General features: G+C 37.1%; 1 protein-coding gene across 3 annotated transcripts in view; it reads left to right on the forward strand.

Annotated features, from left to right (window-relative positions):
- fam193a (family with sequence similarity 193 member A) overlaps positions 1 to 19668 on the forward strand; it is a 30671-nt gene that overhangs the window by 1727 nt on the left and 9276 nt on the right. Inside the window, exons 2-14 of one of the 3 annotated variants that reach the window (XM_065295703.2) lie at positions 8804 to 8872; positions 10866 to 11102; positions 11768 to 11937; positions 12058 to 12225; positions 13229 to 13460; positions 13786 to 13910; positions 14005 to 14152; positions 16630 to 16704; positions 16806 to 16883; positions 17078 to 17196; positions 17326 to 17568; positions 18170 to 18302; positions 18448 to 18591. In XM_065295703.2, the coding sequence (XP_065151775.2) occupies positions 8804 to 8872; positions 10866 to 11102; positions 11768 to 11937; positions 12058 to 12225; positions 13229 to 13460; positions 13786 to 13910; positions 14005 to 14152; positions 16630 to 16704; positions 16806 to 16883; positions 17078 to 17196; positions 17326 to 17568; positions 18170 to 18302; positions 18448 to 18591 (1941 nt within the window). The remainder of the gene's footprint in view (positions 1 to 8803; positions 8873 to 10865; positions 11103 to 11767; positions 11938 to 12057; positions 12226 to 13228; positions 13461 to 13785; positions 13911 to 14004; positions 14153 to 16629; positions 16705 to 16805; positions 16884 to 17077; positions 17197 to 17325; positions 17569 to 18169; positions 18303 to 18447; positions 18592 to 19668) is intronic. The other 2 variants (XM_065295705.2, XM_065295704.2) reach the window with 2 other exon arrangements.

A 19668-nucleotide genomic window follows, 5' to 3' on the forward strand; every position in this document is an offset into this window, starting at 1 on the left:
TGAGTTTAACTAAGCAGATACTCTAGACCAGTGGTTCCCAAATCCAGTCCTAAGGGCCCCCCTACATTAATGTTTTAGAGCGTAAGTTAGGTTTTTTTGTTTATTCAGAGTCTTTTGGTGCACGATGACACACAGCCCTGTCAAATGACATCATTTTGCTAGGGCTGCACGATAAATCGCATGCGATACCACGTGCATCACGTCAGTAATGTCGGTTCCTTGATTAGTATTAAATCGCCAACATCTGTTTTCAGATGGGGCGACATTAACCGCACAGAGCCGAAGTTCCCTGACAAGCTGGGCCATAGCGCATACATATCGCAGGCGATACGTCCCCGATAATAAATGCGAAATTGCCCCGATTGTCAGTGAACTACAGCTCTGTGTAGTTAAAGCTGCTCCATCTGAAAACAACTGATGGCGATTTACTACTAATCAAGGAACCTGCATTACTGACGAGATGCGCGTGACAAACAAATGCGATTTATCGTGCAGCCTACATTTTGCTTAGTTGATGTGTCGCTTGTGCAGCTCGGACATTTACGTAACCCTACTGCGCGCATCAAAATGTTTTTAGGAAGGCAGATGACAGTGGGTGGTCGCGCAATTGGCGTCTCTCCTTTTGAACTGAGCTGTGGGGCGATTTCCGATCACACTGCGGGTTTCGCGCATGAGCTCAAGTAAACCGCGCTCAAACCCACCGCTGCAAGCTGGACAGGGCCTGATAAACTAAATCGTGTGCAGCTGCGGTACAAAACGATCACACTAGCTAAACAAACCAGGCTTTGGGGGTCAAACGTGCCCAGGCGCGGTTTGGTTTGGATCGTGTGAGTGCGCCCTTAGATGTCTCCTTATATGAAACACCTGATTCCACTCATAAGGATCCTCCAGAATGTTTGAAACGTTTCCTTAATTAACACACTAACAAGCTGATGAACTGAATCAGGTGTTTTATTTATGGAGACATCTAATACATTCTGGGAGGGGGGGACTGAGGACTGGAGTTGAGAACCTCTGCTTTAGACATCACATTTTTGAGAAAACTGTCAAACTTACTTAAAGCTAGGGCTGGGTGCATAACAAGTTTTGGTAGTATATCGATTTTTGGGATGACATAAAGCCACTTATATTAGTATATGCTTTGCAACGGAAGCTCTGCCAGAAAGGTAAGCTGAGGTCACACAGGATGTTGTGCAGCTGTACATTTTCACATATTGAAACCCATTGTAATGAATACCATGTCTTTTTAATTTTATTTTCATTGTACGTTGTTTTAAAAAAAGTGATTTAATTTCTCACTTTGGCTTTGACTTGCATGTAAACATTTATTTCACCTTGTAGAAAATATCAAGATAATGATCATATATCAGCATTCTTTCTAGTAGGGATGCTTAACGATTAATCTATAAAAGTTTTTGTTTATTTCATGTGTGTGAACTGTGTATAATAACTTTGTATAGATAAATGCACACACATGCATGTATATTTAAGAAATGTTTACATGTGTATATACATTTGTATATTTATGTATTATTTATATTATATATAAATATAAATACTTATAAGAAAAAAAATATATATTTATATATTAATTATACATGCATTTGTGCATATTTATATATTATTATACACAGTTCACACACATATGATGTGAACAAAAACTTTTTTCTTCAATAGATTAATCATGATAATCGTTATGCATCCCTAGAATTAGAGAGCATTTCTGATAATATCGTCAGTAGGGCTGTGTATCGCCAACAATTCCCCGATACGATACGTATCCCGATACAAGGGTCCCGATACGATGCGCATCACGATACAAGGCTATTTTGAATTAAATTTTTGTTCAGAATTTAGTAACATTATTATTATTATTATTTTTAGTATTATTTGTTTATTGTACATTGAATAAGCAGTGTTGACTTGTAACAGTTGTGTTTTTGCCATTCATTTATTAGCTATTAGAAATAAGGTGCTGTATCGATGCGCGCATCGTCAGGCGTCCATGATGATGTATCGTCATATCGATATCTTGAACACAGCACTAATCGTCAGCCCTACTTAAGGCTAAAGGTTTCATTTTTGTTCCTTCAAATAAATTTGCAAAAAGATGTTTATTTTTGAACAGGCTTACCAAACACTCCCCCATTTGTCATTAGTCCAGCAAACAGATAGTCCCTAGAGCTGGCGAAAAAAATCTCTGCGATTCTCATGCGTGTCTCATTAGTAAAGCCGGTTCGGTGATTAGAGCCGTATTTCACCGAGAGCTAGGCAAGATCGTCTTCGATTATGAACGCGATTTAGCCTAGCTTCTTGGTGAAATACGGCTCTGTGCAGTAAATGCCGCTGCATCTGAAAGCAGGTGATAGTGGTTTACTATTAATCAATGAACCAGCTTTACTGATGAGACACGCATGAGAATCGCAGGCGAATTGTTAGTTTTTTTTGCCCAGCTCTAATAGTCCCACCCCAGACTGCCAGATTGGTGTGCTCAGACAGACAGAGTAGCCCAACAGTTTGATGGCAGTGCAGAGGCTTCTGGTTTTGAGAAAATCCATAAATTGTTATATATAAGTTTTAAGTTTAACATAATATAAGTAATAATGTAATATACATTTTTTTCTACATTTAAGTTTATAGCAAATCCTAAGCGTCTAAGAGAGTTCGTGAATAAGGCTATTGATTTTAATCACAATATTGGACATAACAAGATTTGGAACTGCTATTACTATGAATAGGGGACAATGCAATGTTCAATATTATGGCCGCACTGGCTGTCTTCCAGTTAAAAGAACCATATTGAGGATTCTCTGGGGAAGGCACTCTAACCAGAGTTGCGTGAGGTGCTTGGCAAACTGTATAGAAATTAGGGCTGCAGCTATCGATTCTTTTTGTAATCGATTAATCTAGCACTGAATCGATCGATTAATCGAGTAATCGGATAACATTTTTGTGTGTGTTTTTAAACAAACAAAACAAATAATGCATAACGAAAATGACATGGCTGTAAAATGTTGAAGCATTTGGCTTTTATTTCTAAAACATAACAGAGGTATTGCATTTGGCTGCAAAAAATTAGCCTATTTATTTCCATTTTTACCCATTTAGTGTTTATAAGTGCCAGTGCCAACAATTAAGCACTTTAATTTATTAATATGCACAACAGGTTTCTAGTAATCTGTAATCTAGCCCTTACATCAAAGTAAATATCTGGTTTATGTAAATTTCTACACCTGCAGCATTTACCATTACTAACAAATAATATATCATTTCTGGGTTGAGCCTATTATTTGCTATGGTAACAACCTGTGTGTGTGCGCGCACGTGCACACACACACACACACATGCACGCGTGCTGTGCATGAGGAAGAGTGAAACCCCACTCAGACGTTCAGTTGCTTCATTGCATTTTGTTACGGCAGAAATACATACATTCATTTTCAATAGAACGCTGCATTTGGTTTGCATCACTTGCATTGAGGTGCATTTTAGGTTAAGAATCCGTTCGAAAAATCACAACATCACGTCCCGCTCTATACAGTGAATGCATGCAGCTGAAATTATTGTTGCGTGGCTACAGAAAAGTTTAAGCATATGTGATGCATTGCGCGATCGGTCTGACTCGCGTGAGAGAGAGACAAGGGTGCATGCGTGTGTGTGAAGGGGTTCTTTTTTTAAGCTTCTCTCTTGCAATTGACCGTGAATACGTTTAGTACTTAAAAACATCAAAGCTAAACATCATATCTACTCAAACCGCATAACGACATCGCTACAAATACAGTATGGGATTAAAATCAGCGGAAGCTACGTTACCTTGTTTCAGAGACGCTTGGTGACGCACCAGTGGATGTTTCATTCCTGCAAGCCATCCGTTTTCGGTTCAGATGCTGAATGTAATGATAATGTAATGATCCCAAACTTTAGACTTTCTCTCTCTCTGCCGTTTATGGACATATTTACTCTACGCCATCGCGCCAACTAAATTCAAAATGTATCACGCGCTATGATGTACTTCCTGAACATTGAACAACGGTCCGTGTGAATCAGATCTCGGCGCGTGTAGTGCGCGTCATAGGAATTTAACGAGGCTTCGAGGCAGAATTTTTGCTTCGAGGAATTTTTTGAATCGAGTTAATCGAGTAACTCGATGAATCGTTGCAGCCCTAATAGAAATGTGTGTAGTATTTTGAAATATGTGACACTGCCTGTGAAAACCAGACTAAAGCGAGCTATTGTAAGGACTTCAGAATTAGGCAAGTTAACAATTATTCGATCTTCGATTAATTGTCGATAAGAATTAAATTGATAAAACTTAACGATTGTCGAAAAAGAAGGGCACGTGTGTGCAGCGCCTGCCAAAGCACATACAGTCGGTGAAAACAAGCTGTTGAAGTTAAACTAGCCATGATCACAATGATGCTTGATGCCAAACACACACCTGGACTTTTTAACATAATGCAAAACGAGGCTGGCTGCTAACGCAATGAAATAGCATCCACAGTGGATCTGATAGGTTCCGATACAGAAAATGAAATACGGTTAAGATACTGAAAGCAAAGACCCTCTTCAGGAAAGCCTACAAGATTAGCAAGGAGACCAGGAGCCGTTTTTAATTAACAGATTAAAATGTTATCTTAAATTCTGGCAAGAAACTAAAATATTAAATGATTGTTGTTACACTCTGAACGCCCGCAAAATATATAATTGATCATCATTATTGATTGGCTGAGGCGCTACACGCTAAACACTGTTGCAGGTTTTCGAATGAAAGGTTGAAGTCTTCATGGATAGCCTATAATTACAACAAACGGTGTATAAACGACTCGGAAAGCGAGGTAAACAACTAGAAAAATAACATTACATCAGTCAGGCAGGTGAGGGCTTACTGACCGCGTGACCCGTTAATGCTGTAAACTAATTTCTCCAGCTCGGGATCAAAAAAGTTTTATTATCTTCTTGATTATGTAAATGGACAGCAGTAATTTAAAGCATTGATTGGAGTATCCATAAGTTTTGCGCAGTTATTTACGGGATGATGCAATACGTTATTTCGTTTCGTATCTGCTTTGAAAAATTATAATTAAACATATTAACTATAGTAACATGAAATAGTATTTATTTTCGTTTCTTTTGAGTTTAATATGAATTATGGAACAGTTTTTGTCATTGTTTGTAACCCATTTTATTGTGCAATAAATTATTTAACGTTCAACCCGTTGCGTTTGGAGGAGTGCGTTATATCCACGGAGGGTTACCCGAAAAACACTCTAAAAATGTCTAAAGAAATTGGAATCAAGGTTTTGCTTACAAGAAACAATGTTAAGCTCGAAATGTTCTTTCTAGTTTGTTTCAGGTTGCTATTGTATGAAATGTATTGTACTAGTGCTGCACAATTAATCGCATCGCAATCGCAATCGCGATGTCAGCCTGTGCAATTATATGACAGCAAAATGTTGCAATTATATTAAATAAATAAATGTGTGGACTTGTTAACACAAACTTTCTGATAACAGTTTGATGATTTTCCTTGTTGTTTAAAAAAAAGAAAGAAAAATGAACAAAAAAGGCAGTGCACGTGTGGCATGCACGTGTGTGGTGTGCTTCGTCACTTATACCAGAGCGAAGATGGATGCAGAGGAGGTTGACAGTGATCTGGTAGCTAAAAAAAACTCTATGTCTGTTGTATGGCGGTATTTTGGATTTAGGATTACTGACACTGAGCAGTTGCTACATCACGTGGCAATACGAAAACATTTCTAGTTTTACAAATACAAATTTTAGCTAAACTGTGTGTGGATTTTCTTTAAAACCCATCAAGTTGACTCATGATACCATTTAGTATAATCGCAATCGCACATCGCAATTTTAGCATCAATAACCGCAATGGGAAAAATTACCCAAATCGTGCAGCCCTATATTGTACAAAATGGGTTATAAACGATGACAAAAAATTATATAATTATTATATATATTATATATAAAAATATATATATGTATTGCTATATATATATATATATATATATATATATATATATATATATATATATATATATATTATACCTATGGAAATAAATATTATTTTATGTTGTTATTGCTAATATAATTTGTTGTTTTAATAATAAATAAGAAGATGTTTCCGATGCTTTGCGGGGGTGGGGGGTTGTGCTTTTGGGCTTTGGGGGTTACTGTTGTGCGGTTAACCGCATAACCGCATGATTTTTTTTATGCTTCACCGCGGTGAGAAAATATCCTAACCGTCACAGCCCTATATTAGACTATTACTGTTAACAATTATTCAATCGATTGATAGTTAATTTAAACAATCATTGAATATGGGAAATTGCATAAATTGACATCCCTATTCAAAATACTATGCTACAGTAAATTAGGACTTTTTTGCACAAGGTAGGACTTAAGTTATTTAGTATTAAGTTAATATTTGTGACCCTGCCTGTAAAACCCCAACTAAAGTTACATTTTGAGATTCAAAGTAGTCATAACAATACTTTTATATAAAATAAAATAGAATATACAATACTTAAAGAGCCCCATCACATTGCTAAAAAGAACATTCTTTCGTGTATTTGGTGTAATGCAATATGTTCACGTGGTTTATGGTTCAAAAACACATTATTTTACACAAACCGTACATTATTGTTGCTACTAAATGCCCTGTCTTTCTAAAAAAAGTGACGAAAATCTGACGCACCTTACCATATTTGGAAGATTACCTCCCAACAGGAGATAATTGTCTTTACTACCTTATCAATAAGAGCCCGGATTTTATCCAGAAAATTCAGATGACTAAGCTGGTCGATCGGCTTGAGCAGAACATAACAGATTGGTAAGGTAAAGATATTTAAAACATAAAACCATGTCTGCATTTGTGATCCTAGAAGCATTTTCCCATTATCGGGTATCGGTTTTGTAAAATTGGATTGACCGATAAACACCGACATCTTGTGGCCGCTTTGAGAATTGCATGCTGGACTGCCAATTCATCACAGCGTCTGAGGAGAGGAGACAATAATAGCGTGCACAGCAAATATGACAGCGGGGTGACGTGAAAGGACTTTGAGTAATTACTTTGCTTTAATTAATCAACTTTACTTAACATAACAGCCGTTAATGCACAGATGAGTTGTGTTCTAAATGTTTGATATGCAATTTATGCATCCAGAGACAAATTCGTGTTGACTGATCCATCAAATCCTATTCCAATAACAACGTCGCTTTACATGAATGTAACAGCTATGAACGAATGCATGTGGGAAATAAAAACACTGCATTAAATTTTTTGTTATTTATGCTCATCATTAGATCACGTTCATATTTGGGTTTAAGGCTAAAGCACAGCCACTGCACATTCCCCTAAGTTATATTAACATTTCCTAGATAAACATTATTTCGCTAAAAACATCTAAATTAATGTCTCCGGAAATTAATTAATTATTTATTACTTTTGCTACCTATCGCAGTTTGATACAGTAAATGTTTAGATAAACAGTGCTTTGTCAACAGCCATTTCATTAGCTATAACAACAAAACCTTAATTATTCTGACATAAAATTCCAGTTAAGAAATGCATTGATGTATAAGTTTTGCTACTTTCCTGACAATGTATTATTCCAGTGATATTATTCAGTAAATTAATAATATCCAGCTTTTTATTCTTCACTCTTTCAGACCCCTCTATTTGTTACTTTATATGCAAAGAGGGAGTAGTTGTAATTATTCAGTCCCTCCAGAATTTCGCTATTTAGTTTTGTGATTTTTGCGATCAAAATGATAGGGCTGTTGTTGTAATTTTGTCAAAAACAGAAGTATAAAAATTGGTTCAGTATATCGGTTAACGGGCACATAAGTAACCAAATATTTGGTATCAATTATAAAAAATAAGTATCAGTCGATCACTACTCCAAAAATGAAAACATGAAAACATAGACTAGTTACAAGAATCAGAAGCGAAGAGAATTATGATAATGTGCATTGTGTCCTCTTTAACTTGCTGCGGAAGTAAACTGTTGCCTACAATCCTTGCGTTTGTCGTTGTCCAAGAAAAGAGATTTCAGTTGGAGTGGAGACGATAACTCGCAACATCGTAGACTTTGCAGATTGCTGATGTACTAACACACACTTACACACCAAAAGAAGTGTAAAATTATGCAAAGAAAAATAGCTGGCCAAAATTATAACACCACCACATAGATCTGAAAATACTGACCTTTTTTGTACCTTTAAAACATGTCATTTCATAATGATGGTTGCTCTGAGGACAACAAATATGAGATGAAGTCAGTCATAATATTTTTCCACTTTTTACTTTAATAATGTCCACCTTTTGCAACAATCACAGCATCACATCTCTTTGGCATAGTGTCAATATATTTCATCAATAATGTTATCAAGGCTTTCCTTTGATTGTCCCGTACCAACATGCCCCAAATTAGCTTGATGGGTTTGAGGTCTGGATTTTGAGAAGGCAAAAATCTCCTTATGATGGCCTTATCCTTATCTATTCTATAGTAGAGCATAATGATGACTTTGTAGATATAATGGTGGCCATCATAAGAAGATTTAGGTCATTTGAGCTGACTGCCCAGCCAAATGTTTTCTACCGTCAAGGGTTCATTCTAGGTCAGCCCCAGTAAACTTATTGATATATGTTTCTGCATAGCACATTTCCTTGGAATATGACAGCTAGTTAAGTGTCTTTGTATTTGAGCTGAAGAGGTTAACAACATTTTGTTTGTAATCGCCTTTACAGCAGGACAAATTGATTTATGGGTGTTTTTCCCTTCAGGTTCCATTGAATGGGGCACCACAGTTTTCAGAAGGGCCAGTTAACGCTGATTTCTCAGGAGTCCTTCAGGTAAACTGGCAAATCACCTCTACAGTGCTCTGACACATTTGCATTTCCTCTGTTTTGCAGCACAGCCGTGATTTCCTGAAAGACTGCTTTGCTGAAAGTCGAGTCTGTTTTGATGCCTTAATGGCTCATTATAGTTCTACACCTTCCGTTTTATTAATGCGTTTATGTCGACGTTCAATTACACATGAAGGCAGGATCCACACGTGTAAACCACAGTAGCCGTGCAATAGCAGCAGAAGAAGAAGCCACTTGGCCAGATACCTACAAAAAGAAGCAGCAGCTTGTGTTGATCACTCCTCGTACATACTACATTTAGTTTTTTCGACCAGTGTGTCATATTTTTCTTTTGTTGCGCTGCAAGGAAACACGCCGTTACATAGATTTGAGCTTTAAATCACGTGCACGGACTAGTGTTGGGGGATATCCCCCATCCTGTCTTCAGCCTATCATGTTTCGGCGATTTCGCAGGGTGACGATAGGACTATCACAAAATGGGGCATATCGCCCAACACTATGTCAAATAACAATTTAACATATTATTTCAATGCATTCTTTGGCACCTTTAAAATATGACAAGAATATAAAAACATCTGAACTTGTTTATGTGTAATGATAATACACAGGGCTCCAGACTAACATTTGAGAGGGGTGGCGCTGGGCTTCAATTTGGTGGCACTAGCTGGTGTAAAAAAAAACTAAAACTAAGTCCAAACATGTTTAATCCATTAATAAATTCATTACAAATACAGATAATTTTGTTCTTTATATACATATTTTTTTTTTTAGCTTTACCATACTGTTACATACAAAATGTCTCCATGCACTCTGAAGCTATCATTTGGCCATTGACAGAAGCGGTCAAAAGTGGACAAAAGAGATGGATTTAGAGGTGATATGCACCTGAGATATGAAAGAAAGGCTGGGGAGGGGCAGCCACTAGGGAGAATGACTGGATGCGCCGTAGACGTAATCGCCTGCGGATTATATTAATATTAAATATATTTATATATAAAATTTTGCAGTGCAACCTTTAATAAAAAATAGTTGCATAGGCAGGAAAAATACTATCAAAATTCGACTATTTACTCACAGTCTGGAACATTTTGTGTGCTGTCCTGTGCGACTTTAGAAGGGGTGCATTCAATATCATGTCATTTTTATTATAAAACAACAACAAACTCATCTGCACTGCCCGTACTGCCCGTACTGCAAGTAGAAAAATAAATTTTATTTCCTTTGTTTTTTTTGATCAGTTTTCCACCTGTGGTTCTATAGGTTTTGTTAAGTTGTCTATGATGAGGGTCAAAGTTTTGTTCAACTACTCCATTGCGAGCATAGGCCAAAATTGCCCCCACCAAAAAAAGGTCATTAAAAACCATGTGTATTTTAAATAATATAATGAGGCAAAGTCATTATTAAATTAATAATGCAAAAAATAACAATAACTGATGTATTTTTAATGTAACCTAGCTAACAGTATTAACAGTAAAATATTAAATGTGGCTTGATTTATAAACAACTTTAAAAACATTGCAATAAATAATTAATTTTATTGAAGAATATTTTTTTTTCTGTGCACACATATTTATATATACAAGTACAATTTTGGCTCTATTATTTGTGTCCCCCTTGTTTATTGTCCCCCAGTGTTAGATTAAAGTTACGCCCATGGTAGCAAGTGTGCATGAGTGAAGCTCATTGTCCATCAGCGCCACCTATCTTACAGTCGTAAAATAGCTGAAGAATCATTTTGTCCAATATGTGAATGCACGGTTTGCTGGTGATTCACATCACTTTATCGCATCATTGACAGTGTGTAAAAGCCTTTATTGTTTTACCCTGTGTCTTCTAAAGTGTTGCTTCATTTATATCCCATATTGGAAAATCCATTAGTTCAATTTGACTATATTGTCCACAAGCATTACCTGTAAAGCAGAACGAAAAGCGTCTTTTTTCTAACCTTAGAGCTTTTTTCTGTCTTTCCTATTTTTAGACCCCGTTCACTTTCGGGGTGAACCAGAGGGCCCCGTATACCACAGGTGACCGTTGCCTGCTATGTCGTAGCGAACGCAAGGACATCGTCTCCCAGGACGTCGGCGGATCACAGAATGGAACGAACCAGTCGCCCAAATCTTCCAGCGCCCTTCAGCTGCCTCTTTATGTCTGTTCCGACTGCAAGAGAACCGTGGAGAAGGACGATCGGCAGCCACCCTTTGACCAGTCCCTGTTGGTACGTTGGGATGCCATTAACACTGGATTGTGCTAGTTGTTGGCTGAGTCACATAAGTGTTATTTTTGGAAGTAAATAGGTTTGTAGTTATTGTCATGCATTCTCATGCTTCTTCTTCATATGAGATATGTCTATGGGTTATGTTTTTCTCCCAGATGTACCAGGCACAAAATGTAATGAAGACAGCTGTGATACCACTGACAGCTTCTGATGTATTGGCTTAAATATAGTTAAAGTTTTTCACATCTCATGGATTGCAGATGCAGTGCGCAATTCTTTTATTGCAAGTACAGTTTTAAGTTTTGCACAGCTGTTTAGTTGCTAAATCACATGACCATTTGGGCTTATGTAACGTTCCAGTCAGTCTGGGAATTTTCACACCTTTTACTTGACCATCCTGAGACAGTTTTTGACAAAGTGACATAATGACTGCCTCAGAATAATATTGCCAGGTTTTGTAAACAGGTGTTTTTCAAAGACGTTAATCTACCTGCAGCTAATAAGGTAGCTTTACAAACTATAAAGAAAAACAAAGTTTGACACCAGTCACTGTATTGGAGTTAAAAAGTCATTTAAGTATCTGTTTCAGTTGTGGAATAAAAGGGTATGTGTTCATTTTTATTTAAGGAATTAACAATTACTGATATAATTCTGCTGTTTCTCAGAATCAGGACTTTTTATTGCACATGCCGGTGGGTAATGGTAGTTTGTCCCAGGAACCCATAGGGACCGGCGGGAGACTTGCTGTCGGAGCTCCTACACTACCTGCACCAGATCTCAGCACTCCTCTTAGCGCAGACACGGTGTGCAGCTGTGAGGCCTGCTATGAGCGGAGGTGAGTTCGCATTCAGCCCCGATGATGTCCTCGGCTTAATCTTGAAATTCTGAAGCATACATTTTTTGATCTTGTTTCTTTTTTGATCTGAAATGGTGCGATTGTGATTTAATTGGTCAGGGAGATCACAGCCGAGTCCGAGCGGGAGTCACAGCAGCTGCAAAATCACTGGTCTGAGGTTCGATACCTGGTCAGGTGTATTTACCGTCAGACGGGAACGTCACTGGCTGATGATCAGGATCAGCCTCTGGACCGGGACAAAGAGAGCATGAAGGAGCTTGTTGACAGGTATTGCAGAGAGACGCTTCTTCCTAAAAGCCTTAATGTACAGTACTGTGTACAAGTCTAAGGCCACCACCACCATGTTGTTTTAGAAGTTTCAATGTCCATCCATATTTATTTTTCAGTCTATTTTATTAAGATACTAACAGAAAACAAAAAGAAAACATTGAATTTTGACAACTTAATGTCTTCTTTAGGCATTGTCGGTGTTTAGTGTGACCTCTCTTGGCACTAAACATATCTTGAGCCTTTTTGACCAGAATGAAGTAAAAAGACTAATTTCTTTAAATTAGAAAAATTAGGATTTAATTTTATTTAGGTTTAAGAGATCCTGCAGTTTCCTGCTATTGCTCAAGTGAAAGGGGAGTTTGCCCTAAAAAACTTGACACATCAGTTTAAATTTCTATACAGTTTTTAATACTATATACACATTTCCTGTATTTTCTGGATGTATTCTATTAAAGAGACTGAGAAACAATTATATATGATCATTATAACATTGCAAAAAACAACACATCTAATTGTGGCATGGTGGCCTAAGACTTTTGCACAGTACTGTATATATAGAAATTGTATATTATTTAAAAAGATGTATTCTGTAAAGTTGTCTTAAAGATTGACTTTCACAAATATATTCAGACAATTTTTAATTGTATTAAGGGTGTTTTATACATGATGTTACAAAAATTCCTAATGCACTTTCAATATGCCAACTGTAAGTAAGCCATTCATATATTTATTTATAATAAGTATGAAAACCCATAGCACTTTTAAATTGGTCAACCACTAGCTTAGGAAATGCCATGGGTTTGATGTAGCTACCTATTTTCCGTAGACTAGAAAACAGAAAAACCATAACATTTTAAAGTAGCCATTACATGTAATATGCTTTTAAAACTGTTTAAGACTAAAGTTTAGACTTTAAATGTATACTTTTTATAATGATTACATGAAGCCGCCAGGTGTCTTAAACAGTTAAACTAATTAGCTGTGCTTTGACTTTATTCAGGCTTTGCGAGAAGGATCCCTACCAGCTGTACCAGCGTCTGGAGCAGCAGGCGAGGGAATACGTGTTAGAAACGAAGGTGCGGTTACTCAAGCACCTGTCTGCCGGCTCCAAGGCGACCATGGCCGTGGCTCAGGGACCTCCGCAGGCCCACCAGTTCATCTCGCTGCTGCTAGAAGAGTACAACGCTCTCTGCCAGGCTGCCCGCACCATTAGCAGCTTCCTGCTCACCCTGGTGTGTCCATGGTCCCACTGGAAGCATTTGTGCTATCCTGGGGTTTATTTGTAGCAGTGTTTACACAGTGTTTAACATTAGTGCATATTTGCCAAGTTCCTTTATGGAAAGTCATTGCACTCCGCAGCCAAGTCATACAAGACCAGACTCGATTTACTTGAATTAGAAAGCCTTTCTGTGTGTATATTTATCAGATGTCAAGCTTATGACATGGAAGCCAAATCTTTGCTTGATCAACTGATTTCGGTTCTTTACTTTCTTGTAAGCATAACATTCAGACCTCATCATATTTGAGTGTCTGACTTCAGTTGTTGTTCCTTTGCAGGAGAATGAGCATTTGCAGAAGTTCCAAGTCACGTGGGAGCTCCACAATAAGCACCTTTTTGAGAACCTGGTGTTCTCTGAACCCATCCTGCACAACAGTCTACCTGCCTTAGTGGCCCAGCTCAGGTATGATCTTTTTCATCACTCATCTACCTCTTTATATCAAATTGACACTTAAACCATATTAAATGCAGCATTTAATCATTTTTGTTTGTAATAGGCAGGGCACAACATCCCATGATTCATATAGTGAGGACATGTATCGTACTCTACTGGAGAGATACCACCACCTGGACCAGGAGATGAGCACAGTGGCACTAGAATGGCTGGAGTGCGAGAAAAGGATTGATGACTATGTTGATGAGCAGGTATGTTTCCTTTAAAACCATTGAATGGCCTTGTTTTGTATATTTCCTACTCAGATGCTTAATCTTGGGAAGTTTGAACCTTTTGAATCAAACTTAACCAGATGATAACCGAGTATCAGATTTATATTAATGTGTTTAATATCACTATGGATCCAATTTTTAACAGCTTGTTCTGACTTTACAAATACATGACAACTTTTGGTATGACAAGCTTTTAAGCTAATTCGTTATGACAGGGGTTTTCAAACTGGGTCAGGACCCACTTGTGGGTCGCATAGTGGGTTGTGTAAAGTGGTTTGGCTGTTTCTGTGAATGACATTTTGCTACCTTAGGTTATTTTGATATTGCAATTAAACTTGCATTTAAAGGTATTAGCTAAAGATTTTCCTGAAGATTTTCCTGAATTTTTGAAAAGAACCATCCTCCACTTTTATTAATATTAAATGGATTTTTCCACATAGTATGACACATTTTACCTGTCGAGTAGAAACTTTGCGACTGAGGCATCAGTGGGAAGCCCAACCTGTGCTGTTATATTCTCCCATAAACGATCTGGGCTTGTTTCTTTCTTCAGAGGCCTTTCTCTTCTTGTCATGCAATTCGTAGACACTTTTTCTCTCGCAAACCTGAAAAAACCTTTTCGAAAAAACACGGTGAGATTGCAAGCTTCAATCCGTAGCCCACCACACATACACCTGAAAGTGCGCATGCACAGAAAGCGAACCTAGGGACGAGCAACATATCAGAATGATTGACAACTGGTATGACCAATAGTCTTGATGATCCATCCGGAAAAAGAAAATCTTCCACTATACCCTTAAGTAAAATAAAATAAAAAATATTTTTATTAGAGAAATAAGAGAAAATGTTTGTTTTTCTTATATTTTTATTTAAAACATGATAGAGGGTCCCTGAATAGATTATACCTATTTAACTTTTCCCCACCAGCGTGTTTTTTTTTTTAAGTTGCCAGCCAGCGCCATCATTTTTTATGATTTTAACAAAAGTTTAATGCCTTTCAGAAAATATTCTTCTTTAAATATATAAGCATACAATATACCAAATGAAGACCAGACCCTTTAATTTATAGAAAAAATACTGTCTGCTTTCCAACAAACAAACAAATTGAAAAATCAGTTTCATCTTACTTTTATTTGTTCTCTTTCTATCACCTCTCAAATATGGGTAGTTTCGTTAAAAAATCCAAAATTTTAAGCAAAAAGCTGAGATAATTGCGTTTTTTTGTGAAGGACTTTAATTAGAGATTCAGAGCGATCCGTAAAAACAACAGTTTAAACAGTTTGTCCTGTTTTATAAGTTGGATAAGAGCTCCATGTGGTGGATAATAGCAGAAATAAGGATCACCAAAAAGACTTGTCATTGGCAGGGAAACGTTACTTGTCAATGGTGGGAAAAGAGTTTAGTGGGTCGCAAATGAAAAGTAGTTTTGAAAACAAAATGGCACTAAATTTCAGTTTGCTGATCAAATAAGTGGTAATAATAATTTACTAAATTTGATCATAATCATCATCACAAATATCCATAAAAAATTAAAGGTAGTAAATATTTCAGATAGTAACATATATCATTTAAAAGGTCTTAAAGGCATAGTACACCCAAAAATGAAATTTTTTTCATCATTTACTTACCCCCATGTTGTTACAAACCTGTATAAATTTCTTTGTTCTGATGAACACAAAGGAGGATATTTTGGGAAATGTTTGTAACCAAACCGTTCGTGGACCCCCTTGATTTCCATAGTAGGAAATAAGAATACTATGGAAGTAAATGTGGTCCACAAACGTTTTTGTTACAAACATTTCCAAAATATCTTCCTTTGTGTTCATCAGAACAACACAATTTATACAGGTTTGTAACAACATGAGCGTAAGAAAATGATGACAGAATTTTTATATTTTGGGTGAACTATCCCTTTAACCAGCAGAATACAACAAGCAGTTCTCAATTATATAAGTATTAATAATAATTTTTCAGTAGTTTGCGATGTCATTGTAACTTATTTTTATAAATGTGAACCACAGCAAGATTGGAACTGAGCTCTGTAGGCCTGTAAAGTAAACCTAGCCTTAGGGGGCGTGCACACCAAAGCTTTTTTACGTGGCTGAAACGCCCAGCAGACAGCGTTATTACAGCCAACTGCAGGCTTACTTCAGCTGAGCGCTTGGGTTGCTGTGATTACTACTGCTTTGTTTATCAGTCGTTGTACGATGTGCTGGTTGGTTGTGTTGATATTTGTCCCACCCCTCCTCCACTGTGATTGGACCGCCGTGTGATAACTGACATTGACGAGCTGAGCTTTTCACTCAAAGTTGAATATTTTTCAACTCTCGGCTCTGAGCCAGAAAAACTGCCGAGCACCGGCTTCCATTGAAAAGCTTTGGTGTGCAAGCCCCTTTATTGTAGATCTCTGGAGGTTCTATGGGCTTGCATCTAATAGCTGTATTGCTTGTTTGCAGTTGCTATTTAAGGTTGAAGGTCAGAATCTCACAAATCAAAGGACAGAACCACATAAATCTTTAATTAATAGAAATGTAAGTCACAGCGCATTTGTATTAATGTATCATTTATATCCATGGTTTGGTCATGTAGGCATTTACTGAATGGAACTTAATTAATTTCTTTGCTTTTCCAGATGTCTTTAAAAACTAAGCAGCGAATGCTGAAAGAAGACGCAGAGATCTTCAAACAGAAAAGATTTTTTGAAGAGCCGGTAATATTTCCACTAAAATTTCCACATATTATTTAATGCTTTTTTTATCCACAAGAAGAATTTTGTGGCCCATTTTATCACCAACCTTTTAAACAACAGTTTATTCTTTAAATCACAAAAGTAAAATGTCCAGAAAAAAAATGAATCTCTGATTCATTGAACACCACAATAAATGTTTAATACTATGATTGCAGTTCTTATCGAGCAGTAAAACGTCTCTGGGTGGCGACAGTAAATTCACGAACACAGTGAAACAGATGTTGTCCTCCAGGCTGAGCATCCCAGACTGTCCCAACTGCAACTATCGACGGAGGTACATTTCTGAATGATATTTTGTTTACTGACAGTTCAAACTGTTAAAAAGTAATTTATTCATAATAGCATACACCACTGTATATTTGCCTGTGTAGTTGTAATTGAGATTGTACTTTTGACCTTCCAGGTGTACCTGTGATGACTGCAGCCTATCTCACATCCTCACCTGTGGCATCATGGATTCTCCCATGTCAGAGGAACTGCACTTAAAGCTGCCACTGCAAGCAGAACCTGTCAGGGACTACTTGTCAGAAGTCCACCCCCCCAGCATGTCATCAGGCAGCTCGGGGTCCGGCTCAGCCCCGGGTTCCCCCATCACCATTCAGCAGCACCCACGCCTTATCCTGCCACAGGATGGCACCACCACATTGTGAGTTAGAATTTTTTTAAGTTAGCCCTTGTGTTGAGACGGTTCCCATCTGCACATTATTTAACAAAGTTTGATATCATATAAGAAATCTAGCTACTATTTTCTAGTTTGTGTTATAGGAGGAGTGCATTCATATGCATCAAAACTTGAGAAATGACACGAAAAGTGCAATTCAATGAACACAGCTTAGTAAATGCAAGGTCAAGGGTCAGATCTTTTTTTATAATTCTTTTTAAACCATATACCGTTCCGATCCTGTCGGATGTCCTGTTACGAGAAATGTTATGTAAGCTGTAAGGGTTTTTCATATGGACTATGTTGCAACATAAGATTAGGACTGCATTATGTATGTAGTAATAAAGTTCTTGCGTAATAGTAATATGGCACTTGCCGGTATTGCAGTACACAAGCAAGAATCCATTATGGGTCAGAATAGGCAAGTACCAATTATTATTGTAGTAATTCCTGTTATGATTTTAATGACAACATCATGTACTTTCCTGCTGAGCTCATTCAGTTTCGGTTTTTCAATAATGCAGTGTCAATAACCAGGAATGGCTGAGTCATTAGTTTTCTTTTGCTTTCCTTTGCCCTTTGTTAGTGACGATGAAGTGCCTCCGTTGTCTGCCATCTATCCGTTGAGTGGGTACGAGGACCCTGCAGTGGTGGCAAGCATTAATGGCATTCACAGGCAACTTGGTGGAGGGGACGAAAGCATTACCCTCAAAGATAAAGTAGGTGGCAACACATAAAGTCAAATGTTGGTGCTGATTATTTGACTATATTGTTGCTGCTCGATGAACAATTAACAAAACATTATCACTTTAAAAAAAAAAATTAATATATGAACCTCCAAGACCTTTGCTCTTGTTCTCCCAGTCGCCACGTGGTAGCAGCAGCAGTAGCAGTTCTTCTGAAGGTGATGAGGAGGAGGGGGAAAGCGGTGGGGAACCCTCAGGCCAGAATGAGGCACTTTCTAGAGGAAAGAGTGACTGTCCTCCTCCATCATATCCTCATACACAGGTAAAGGGGATTACTGTGATTTAATGCTGCGTTTCAAAGTCGTAGGTCAGAGTATTTCAGAATTACATAGGATGACACTCACTCAGTGTGTCAAGGTAGCAACATTATGACTAAGTAAGCTGGCTGCTATAACAAAAAAATTAAATGTTGGCATTTGATGATTCACCAACAATTCTTAAAATTATTCATATCAGATTAGGGCTGCAAGATATTAGAAATATAGTTAATGCAGCAATATGCCAATCGCGATGGTTTGCAATAACTGAATGATGTTGATACTTTGAAAAAATGTATGTACAGTCAAAGTTCTTCGACAAATTTTTTCAGAAATCATGTAGAAATGTGTTTTGTAATATAATTTACATTTTTAAAACATATTTTAATATAATGTAAAAAAAATTTATAACTTATAGTACATCGGACATTGCATTTTTAGCAAGTTATCCCACATCGCATATCCCATCAATACCATGCAGCCAATCTTTAGAGTTAGCTTTAATACATCATGAGAACATTAAGCACAGCAGTTTAAATATATTGCACACAATAGATAATTATTTGATTTTGTTATAGTTACATTCCAATATCTTAAAAGGTACCTCAACTATGAGGACTTCTATGGACTTCTATGCTTTAATACTTTATATTTGCCTTCAACTACTAAAATTCTACGGAAGCCGAGATAAGTCGTGTACTATATTTATTTTTGCTTGCTTGATTTCTTGTGATCACAACTTAATTTCTAGTTATCTCGAGATAACAAAAGTTGTATTCCTGTGATGTGATTAAAGTGTACGTGAACTCAACAGAACGTGTTTTTTTGTTTGTAGACATTTTGTTGTAGATCATGTTGTAGATCAATAATTGACATTTTGGTAGTGGTGAATTTAGGGACCGTCTCTAAAGTAACTGCATAATATACAAGTTTCTACTTTAAATCATTCCATTTAAATGCTGTTTAAAGTCAACAAACAGTCACCAAATGTACAGTGTTCATGTGGTTGTCAGCAATAATGCACATTTTTTCTATTTTTGATATTTATTTAAATAAATTGTTAAAAACTATTGAAGATAGAA

The sequence above is a fragment of the Paramisgurnus dabryanus genome, chromosome 4 (assembly GCF_030506205.2).
Source record: "Paramisgurnus dabryanus chromosome 4, PD_genome_1.1, whole genome shotgun sequence".
Lineage (NCBI taxonomy): Eukaryota > Metazoa > Chordata > Actinopteri > Cypriniformes > Cobitidae > Paramisgurnus > Paramisgurnus dabryanus.